This window comes from Lampetra planeri, chromosome 34 (genome assembly GCF_965212315.1).
Source record: "Lampetra planeri chromosome 34, kcLamPlan1.2.h2, whole genome shotgun sequence".
NCBI classification, from domain to species: Eukaryota; Metazoa; Chordata; class Hyperoartia; order Petromyzontiformes; family Petromyzontidae; genus Lampetra; species Lampetra planeri.
The window spans coordinates 4,950,521-4,960,749 of NC_136140.1; the positions used below are offsets into that span (position 1 = coordinate 4,950,521).

At 42.4% G+C, this 10,229-nt stretch overlaps 1 protein-coding gene across 3 annotated transcripts in view; it reads left to right on the forward strand.

Annotated features, from left to right (window-relative positions):
• The window catches only part of SSUH2 (ssu-2 homolog), a 44,631-nt gene extending 35,488 nt beyond the window's left edge, over positions 1-9,143 (forward strand). For all 3 annotated transcript variants that reach the window (XM_078610566.1, XM_078610567.1, XM_078610568.1), the window contains 5 exons: positions 1,493-1,575; positions 3,766-3,858; positions 4,935-5,040; positions 6,958-7,062; positions 8,865-9,143. In XM_078610566.1, the coding sequence (XP_078466692.1) occupies positions 1,493-1,575; positions 3,766-3,858; positions 4,935-5,040; positions 6,958-7,062; positions 8,865-9,008 (531 nt within the window). In that variant the 3' untranslated portion in view covers positions 9,009-9,143. The remainder of the gene's footprint in view (positions 1-1,492; positions 1,576-3,765; positions 3,859-4,934; positions 5,041-6,957; positions 7,063-8,864) is intronic.
• Positions 9,144-10,229: the final 1,086 nt, after the last annotated feature.

Sequence of the window (10,229 nt, forward strand, 5' to 3'; positions counted from 1 at the left end):
CAGTATATGTGAACGCAATTGGAAGTTGCACGAAGAAAAGTATTTGAACAAATATGGTGTGTTTGGATTTCATAATAGTGATGGAATATGTTACTTCCGTTTACAGAAAAAAACATCTATAAAAATATGTGAACAGTCATTGCATTGAGACGCTTGTGTGTGTGTATATATATCTAGTTATATTTACATTCCTCATTAATTGGCTACGATTATTATTTTCAAATGGATGTGAGCGAAGTGTGATTTACACTAACTATAAATTTTGCAATTTTCTCCCTGGAATTTGTAGAAGGGCATTTACTCCGGCATTCCTTAACGTTAATTATTTTCTCAGTATTTTTGTTAACATTTGACTTATAGTTTAGCGTGAAGGAACAAAGCACATTTTTTATAAAGCATACATTACAGTTTTACTTTGGAGTTTACGCTTAAAATCATTACTCCAGTCTTTGTACATTGGCACGACAGGCATATCGAAGCATACGTCGAATGTGACTATCTCTTCACTAACGATACGTGCATCGTATAACGTTTGTGAGAATCGGTGTTTTCCAATTCATATGCTTTATATAGCGGGTTCAGCTGACCGCTGCAGCCACGGGAGGCCGTTAAACTCGGCAGTGTTAACAAAAAAAAATTAACCCGTAAAAACAAAGTTATTCACTATAAATCCTTTATATGCGTGGCAGCTAGAGTCCTCTCGTCCTCTGGCTTGAGATGGCTGCCACCTATGGGTCAGATGATTGCCTGGCAGCATTAAGCAATTGGTAATTAAATTTAAAAAAAAAATTCCTAAAAAGTGTAACATTTTGCAAAAAAAATTTCACAAAAATTAATTGTCACGCACAACGAGTCTGTGTGGAAAATGTTAGCTCGATTGGATCACGGGAAGTGGGTTAAAAAACGACCGAAAGATTTGCACGGTCGTAAGCGTGCAAGCAAGCAAGCAAGCGAACTTAATATAAAGGATTTAAATAAATAAAAAACGACCGAAAGATTTGCACGGTCGTAAGCGCGCAAGCAAGCAAGCAAACTTAATATAAAGGATTTAAAAAGAGTCGAATCGTGACCCTGCAATGTGACGAGTAATCAAATAACCAGGGAGGAGGAAGGTGGAGGCACAAATCATTAAACTCTGCAGAGACATCAATTAGATTCGTTTCCTTTGCCACCATTGAGATTCGGTTTTCTGCACATATTTGCTAATTAAATATTGACATGAGCCAAAAGCAAATGTTTGCTCACAAACAGGACCTGTTTTAAATACGGATTAATCTCAATTCTAACAATAAAAATTAACCTTGTGGCAGTTTTAGTGGTTTGTGTATTACACTTGTGTTTTATTTTATGTTGCCATTAGGAATTATATAACATCGCCTAAAACAAAATTAGTTCCAACACTTTTTTTGGGTGCCTTTTAGATCTCTTTTTTCCCCTCTCTCTCAGTCCTCGGGCACATGTGGTTGAAATAAACAAAATGTGTTCTCTTAAGGTGACTTGCTGGCATTGCAACGGGAGTGGGCGCAGAATGGGAGATGAGATGTGCACGCATTGCAGTGGGCAGGGCTTAACAAGGTGAGACTTGCCCGCAACTTCTTTGTGTACGCCTTGCTGAATTGCAACTTAGCTTGAGTCGATGTCCACAGTATTTGCTTCGGTTGATTCACATTGGATTGCTTTAAAATCCTCTCCATATACGGAGCTCCCTGCGGCACACGGCAGCAGTGAACGATAAATGAACTGTGCTGATGAGTCCTATTGAGGACAAAACCTGATCTACGGTTGTATCTGTTTCATTGCTGCCTGTTGGAATGGTCTCTTTTCTGAACTCTGAGTTGGTGGTCTAAATGACAAAATAATGGGCATGTATTCAGTTCTTCTGAGCCGATGGTCTGGATAAGGCTAAGAGGCCTTTGTATGCACAATGCACGCTTATTGTGTGTCGTTCAATCGATTTGATGCCTCCATCGGATTTTTTGAGTTCACCAGTTTACTGCTATGCTGTTCGTGGTCCAGCCGCTGTTCCGTTAATCGCATGCTGGCCTTTAAATGTAGTGGGCAGATCTGCCATGAGATGTGCGGATTTGTTTACTGCTGGTGTGGCTTTGAAGAGGTCACTACTTTGTGTTACCATATTTATATGCTTTTCTTGTCCACTTTGCCATTTCCTTGGAGTGTTATTCACAAACAAAGATACTCAAAGGTGAATTGGCCAAACGTCACCTTTACAAATAGGACATAACTGCAAAGAGTCTTGAGACTGTGTGCCTGCCATGTTTAAATGAATAATAATGCTGACGGGTTAGTACACTGCGCTATGATACCTCATTTTAATTCTTTGCCACGGCTAACATCAATGCTGAGTAATATATGAACTGGTCCTGGGCCCCGTCCTTCACCAACCTGCACTGACAACCGTGGTGAAGCATCGTCCAATAACCCCAGTGACTAACAGGGTGTTGGCAAGGCTTCATCCAGCAGTTGATAGATAAAGGGCAGTCGAATAATGATGACTAAATGTAATGTTTAGGTAGAACCCAAATCTTTGTTGTAAGCCCAATGTAAAATTTGTTCATGATTTATACAATCTGATTTCCCATCAAAGTTTTTTTGTTGGCAGAGGGCTTTACTTTGTGCGTGTGTTTTTTTTTGTATTTTATGGGCTGAATGTGCTTCAGATGTAATCGGTGCCAGCAAAGGGGAATTTGTTTGATCATCCTCTTGCCATAGACTTTTTTTGCAGCTAGAGGCCAGGTTAAAAGATAAATGGAAACTCATGGCTTAAAAAATGAAAACGCTTTGGGTTTTTGCAATGCGTTAATTTACAGCAGGTGGCTTGACAAGATTTAAAACATTCTGTGTGCAGATGCTGCACAAAATTCATTTGATGTACGGCCAATCTATAAACCACTGTTGCCACGGACCTCAAATATATTGCAGCACTGCCTTTTTTCTGTATTTACATTTTGTGATTCTCCCACTGTGGTTGCATTGTCAGGGGAAAAATGAGTGAATAGTACATTTGACACTTTCTGCAGACAACGTCTTGAGCATCTGTGATTAAACATTCAGGTGGCTTCCATGGACATGTGAATCTAGAATGGACAATGGATGTAATTGTACAGGACTTTTTGTCAGTCCACTGCTGGATGAAGGCCCCTCCACAAGCCATGCGGTCGTGGGAGTTAGTTGATAATACGTAACGTTGCTGGTCGGTGTTGGTTGGTGAAGTTGGGGAGTAGAGATGTACCAACATAGTACAACAGTAGAATCTGCTGAACTGTCTGCTGCTGCCCACAACAACCATGGTGACCACCATAATTAAAAACAGGTGTTGTAGGCTGTTGCGGGACAGTGATATAGGACAATAAATGCTTTTCTATAGCTCTTAAATACTGGGCTCACTCAAGGGTGGAGTGGCCCATTCTATACATTTTCCTAATCCGTTATTTCCGGGTAAAGCTCATGATGCTATTCATCTTAGTTTTATATTCTAAAGTTATTCTTAAAAATCACTATGAAAAAATTCAAACCATTGAAACCGGAGAAAATAGCAAGCCAATTCTGGAGCGCACATTTTCAAGTAACAGGACACAAAGATCCAGAGTTAAGGACAACGATAACGGAAAAAACAACAGTCCCATGCATAACTCACACTGTCTACATAGAGACAGAACCCATGACTATAAAATCAAGGAAAAGCCAGATGATGATACGATGACGATCACGTTGTTGATTGACGACAGTGATGATTATGGTCCACAGGTGCATGACTTGCAGCGGAAGTGGCCAGTGCTCCTGCCACACCTGCGTAGGGAAGGGCCAGCTCAAGTTCTTCATCTCGCTCACTGTCAAGTGGTAAGACCGCTAAACTCAATTCAACCTCTCCTGTGTAACCCTCGGGCAGTCTCAAGGACTGGCCGAGAAACCGTTGGAACTAAATTAACAACATTGCATTCCTATGCCTTGGCAGTGCAGGAGCGTGCAGAAAAGGCAGTGAGACCTCTTGCCAAGTAGTCGATGCAGTATGTTTAGTGTTTTCAACCACAATCGGACATCGGCCTGAGCGGGTCACTTCATTGAAGCCAGATGATGCTGCTGTTTAAGTGATGGAACGATTAATCAATTGATGTCGATTCTTAAGCTCATAATACGTGCGTCATATCGTGCAAGAATCCACTTTTTTTAGATGTGTGTATGTTGTGTGTAATGGGTTGATGTTGACTCTACAGCCAGTTGTAGGTGCTACCATTTACCTGAACATCAAATATGATTGTTCTTGAATCAGACGGTGACCCTGTATCGGGATAACTCATTAAATAGCTAAGGAGGTGAGTCCTTAACCCCCTACAGCTTTGTATGAATGTCAATCTGATTATCATTTGAGCACCACTATTGCTGCTGGCGGGTAAACTTATTTTGTAAACCAAATAATGAAGTGTTCTACTTGCAGAAGTTTCATTCCAGGAAGGTAAAGTAGCATCTGCTTGACCTGTCGATTGGTGCCAGATGCCTGCTCAGCTTAGGTCAAGCAGAAAATAATAGTGAAGTGGTTTTGTCTCGGCATTGGCACCGCATATTTCCGCTCGCCAACCAATTATTTTTGTTTGCACTCCAACGCTGCTGATTTATTGTTACCTACCATTAATTTAATTGCAAAGGAATGTTTTCAGTGGAGGAAAAAAAAACAATTCAATACCTGTAATTATTTAAATGTAAACATTATACATTGCATTTTTGTTCGTATGAAAATACAAGGGCTGCTCTTGTGTTTTTTTTAAGTTTCTATTCTTTTAAATATATATTGCTAAGGAACACAAACCTGCTTTTGTGTAGTTTGTTTAGATTGGCTTTGGAGTTCAGTCATTTTCTGCGATGAATGGATTTGTGTTTTAATATCACCCCACTTCTCCCCTCCTGTTTGGCGTGAACAGGAAAAATGAGCTTTATGAATACGTGGCCGATGAGCAGACTGGGTTTCCAACAAAACTCTTCAAGGAAGCCAATGGCCAGCAACTCTTTGTGGACGAGCAGCCGTTGGTGAGAGTCACTGCTCTGTTGCCACGTTTCCACAGCCACTGGGAATTAAGCTGTTGGCAGCCCAGTTCTGTGTCAGAGGAGCAGCACCAAGGCCCAAGTCGCATTCTCCAGATTCCCTGAGCCACAAGGCTCCGCAAAAAGTTATAACTTAGCAATCTTTGAAAATGTAATCAACCAGTCTATGCGTTAATTGTGTGTTGACCGACTCTCTGTGTTGCATTACATTACATTTCGAAATTTTGCTAGGTTATTTAATTCAGTGTGTCTCTCTCCCTGTCCCCTCATTTTTCCAAGCTTCGGCAGCGTGCCACTCATTGACATGCTAATTTCTATAACCCCTCCCTCTCTCTCCACCCCCTCTCTCTATTTAAGGCCTCGACACAGAGACGTGGTTTCTCTGTGTGCCTATGTACGTCTCTCTCTCTATGTATCTCTGTGATATCTGTCTCTACTTATATGTCTGTCTATATGTCTCTGGGTCTGTGTTTTATCTCTCTCTCAAATTTAGCATTCTCAGGAAGAACGTAATCAACCAGGTAGGGTGTTGACTGTTATGTTATCAGACTCTCTGTTGTATTTCTAAGTATACTAGATTTGTGTTTCTATTTCATTTATACCTGATGATGATTGCTTGTGTCGCAAACTAAACGTCGTATGCTAGTATTTAATTTATTATTTTATCTTTATACGTGACTTTACCGAAAGAACCAAAGAGTAATTCCTGCAATCACGAAAGCTCCAAATTAAGTATGGTGTAGCACGGTTGGCATTGACTGTGGTGCAAGGAATGAAATGCCCACCATCTCAAATTCTTTTCCCCTTTTCTTAGCCCGTGTTTTACACCTCTCCTGCCCGTACGACTCAACGCAGTTAACTGCATGTGCGCTGAATAGCTACACCACTGTCTGTGGTGTAGCCCCATACCTTATTTCCCTTTTCCCAACCCTCATTGGTGGGAAGTGCGTGTGGGGTCAGGAAGTGATAATTATTTTTACTTACCTAGAAAGTCCTCAATCGGTCTCAAGACGCTTTTTTCAGAAGGGTCATCCTTTGGGATGTTTGGTGAATACCATTGATGCGTGATTGGTATGCGTGACTAAATCAGAGTGCTCGGAGAAAGTAAATGCATATGAGCGGGTAACACTCATCATCACTGCTATCTTTTGGCCACCTCGCAGTCCTACACAAACCAGGCTCAACCATGCTTAGTTTTCAAAGTTCAAACAGAATTGGGCACATTTAGGGTGACTTGGTCAGATAGGTGATTTGATTGTAGACATTGAGTTGGTTTAGACTACTTCGAGAAGACAAGTTTGTCATGGGAGCTGGTTATGAGATCCAAGCTAGCACAATTCCCAGTAGTCCTAGAAATAAACATAAATAAAAATGCAGCGCATGTCACACCGTTTGCACCTTCACGGCCTGTTAATGGACAGACATAGATGCACCACAGCAAGACCTAGGCCCTGGCATTTCATAAAGCACTGCTGTATAACTACTGAGTGTCTCTTTATTCCTTGGTCATTACTCTCTAACCCTGTAACGCAGTCCATTCAGCACTCTCGGCAGAGTTCTCCACCCATCGCTCGGAGCAGATGCACAACGTTTCTTGTCACAAAGCACTGTTTGCATTTTGCCACACCAGTAGGCGTTCCCGACTGTCAACTGTGAGCACTTCCCCATTTTTAGGCGTGAGAAATGATGCGTCTGTCTCAAGCTTTGAGTGTGTAGCGTGTGTCCCACCTATTAAATCCCCTTATCTTCATGACCGCACAGGTGCGGATTGAAATGCCCTCGGAAATGAGAGCCAATCGAGGAATCGCAGCGTAAACGCTGGATATCAAAACATGCGTAACCGTATATGTTGTTTTCATGAGCACACAATGTAATGTGGGCACGTTTGTGTTTTTTCGACAGCTGTGGCCCTTGATAGGATTCCCAGACCCTGGGATAACACAGGCCTCGCAGAATGCCATTTCCGAGATGCAGACCAAGTTCCGCACCTGCCGCATCATCCGCCAGGTACCGCACTCCCCAACGGCTGCGCTCGGGGTTCCAGTTTTATCGGGGGGGGGGCGGGTTCAGAGTTGGTGGGGCTGGAGGTGGATGTGCAGCTTTGTCACACGACACGAAGGCCGTCACTCGGCTGAGCCCGAGTGACGATTCTCAGCCCATTGCTAGATGAGGGTCGATATTTTTAGGTTTTTTCGGTAAAGTCACGTAGATAAAAAATTAAAATTAATATTTTTATTTTTGTTTTTATTAATTTTGAAGTCACGTAGATAAAAAAATAAAATGTATATATTTATTTTACTTTTTATTAATTTACATTTTTTACCTACATGACTTTACCGAAAAAACCTAAGAACATGAATCCTTGCAGTCACGAAAGCTTCAAATCTAGATGAGGGTCGCCTTACCGCTGACATGTCGATCCTGGGGGGTTAATTATGCTCTTCATGACGTTGAAGAAGACAATTGATGGATCCGTTTGTGTTAATTTTGCCTGCAAACAAATCGCCCGGAATACACCCATCAGATCTTGGCAGCTAAGCAAGGTTGAGCATCGGCTGGATGAGCGACCGCCATGCATATATATATAAAAAAACATAAACATTAGTACGTATGATATTGCCACTTATATGTGCACATTTATAGTTTTTTTTCCTGTGAAAGATTACCACCACAACCCGAGGAAAAAGTCATTGACAAAGACCACTCGTGTTGAGCTTTCACTACTCGTGTAAAAGCGGACCTGCTGAAAAAAATATACAATGTTATTTTTACGTTTACAAAATCTGCTGCACCTACATTTTTTAACTCCCTAACGTTGCAAGACAGCTGCATTGGGTTAATGGATTAAAAATAGCTGCCTGCGTTACGCGCAGGAACCACGTGTGACTTCTCGGCCATCGCTCACCAGAGGAGACCCACAGAACCACAGGAACTTTACAGCTGTGAGCAATCGGCCGCTGGTGGTTGCATGCGCGGGGGGGAGGGGGGGAGCGATGGCCAATGCATGTAATTCGATTCAGTTTTGCGCCCGTAGCACTGAGTTGTTGTTTTTTTTGGAATCTGCGCATTTCAAAAATCAGCAGCAAGAAAAAGCCTCGGAGAAAACGCTGGCGCGGCCAATTTAAGCCTCCGAGACCCCGCATGCCGTAGCGATTTCTCTTTACCATGGGCACAGTGGGACCAGTCGGCAGAGCTCACAGATTCCAATGAATGCTTGGCCACAGTAAGGCTATTTGGCAAATTTCTACAGTGCAGCAGTTTTGCATGAGTGGAAGTTATTTTTGTTTACCATGGGGGCCGCGGGTTGGGAATCTGGCCAGGTGTGGCTTACAACCAAGAAGGGCTTGAGTTAAAATCTTAGTCGTGGTTCCACTCGACCCATCCGTCCTTCAGGTTGGACTAAATATGTGCCACTTTTCTGGGAAGCCTGTAGTGGTTGTCGAGAACAATTTCCTTCAATCATTACCAAGCGGTTTAATTGTATACATCGTGACAGCAATGGCTCAATGCTCCAGCAGGGTCGAAGGAGATGGCGATGGCTTGTGGAGGTCTTCCTGGTTGAAAATTATGGCACTGAGATTTTACCTTTTTAGAGGACTGGTTTGCTCCTGTATACTGAATTTTCACCATGCCTGTGAATGCCTGTGTCTGTTAAGGCTATACCACCATCGTGTTTTTGCATTGTTTGTTGTTGTAACGTTCTTACCCCGTGCCCCTACTGAACATCTGTGAAAATAGCTTTATAGCTCATCGGATTCCTCCTACAGTACAAATACATTTTCTGATTCTGATTGTCTTTGTTCTGGCAGCGACACAGGGTGGACCTCATCCCACTGACGAAGGTCGTGTACGACTGGAAGGGGGTCAGCTACGACTACTTTGTGTATGGCACTGAGAAGAAGGTGTACGCACCAAACTACCCTGCCAAGTGCTCCTGTTGTGCCATCCTTTAATTCACACGGTAGCCAAGTGGCCATCGCGTATAGTTTGTTATCCTTCGTTTAACACGTTCACTTTCGCGACCAATATCCATAATAGAGATTGTTTTGGGTTAGATCGCGTAAATGTATAAATGGGTCGTTAAAACCCGCCACCACCCGACACAGCCAACTAGTAAGGGTTGTCACGTAAACAGAACGTGCCAATTCGTCACTAGTACAGCACACCGGTGTGTTGGAGAGCCAATTGTAAATGTTGTGGCTTGGCCACGTTCTGTTTACGTGACAACCCTTACTAGTTGGCTGTGTCGGGTGGTGGTGGGTTTTAACGACACATTTATATATTTACACGACCTAACCCAAACACAAACCTCTATTTTGTTGTCCTTCCCCCGTGCACCTTCTGAATCATAATCACTTGGAGAGGGATGGGAAGTCGTTACGTGTCTACTGAATATAAAGGAACTGGTGGAAAGGTGGTAAATGCACCATTATATATGTGAAAAATATCCACCTTTACTAGCATCGATTTACAATAATATAGAGCAAGTAAATACAAACTTACTGGAATGTCTTGCATATCTAATATAAATTTCACATGGTATCACTAACTACACTGCCCTCTAAATTTTGTTGATGTTTGGTAAAAGTTTCCTGATCACATTTTATTCTGTTAACCTACTTAGACTGGTTGTGAAGGAAGTCGTCGATCACATGTTAATGTGAACTTCCAAAGGAGTTACTCTAAAATTCCAGGGGCAGGGCTTGAGGTGTCTTGTTCTGCAAAAAGTTCACCACTGAATTTAACAAATCCTCCCATGAGCTGGATGACCCACTTCTAAAACTGTATAACTGACCTATTAATAGAGGGTTTTTTTGGGTTAGATCGCGTAAATATAAATGTGTTGTTAAACCCGCCACCACCCGACACAGCCAATTCGTACGGTTTGTTACATAAACAAAACATGGCAATGAGTTACTCGTTCAGCACACCGGTATTTTGGAGAGTAAACTCACAACATTTACAATTCCAGTACGACGTTTGGCCGGTAATTGCAACTAGCATCATCAGGCGACAGCCATAATTGTGGACAAATCCTGTTTCGGTCTTAAGTAGGAGGGGATAAATGTGGTGTCAACACTTGGTGACGAAGAATCACAGCCTCTCAGCAGCAGTAGCTGGTGCTGTCAGGCAGCCTGTACTTATAGTGTATCCGTGTAGCCCAATAGTGCGGG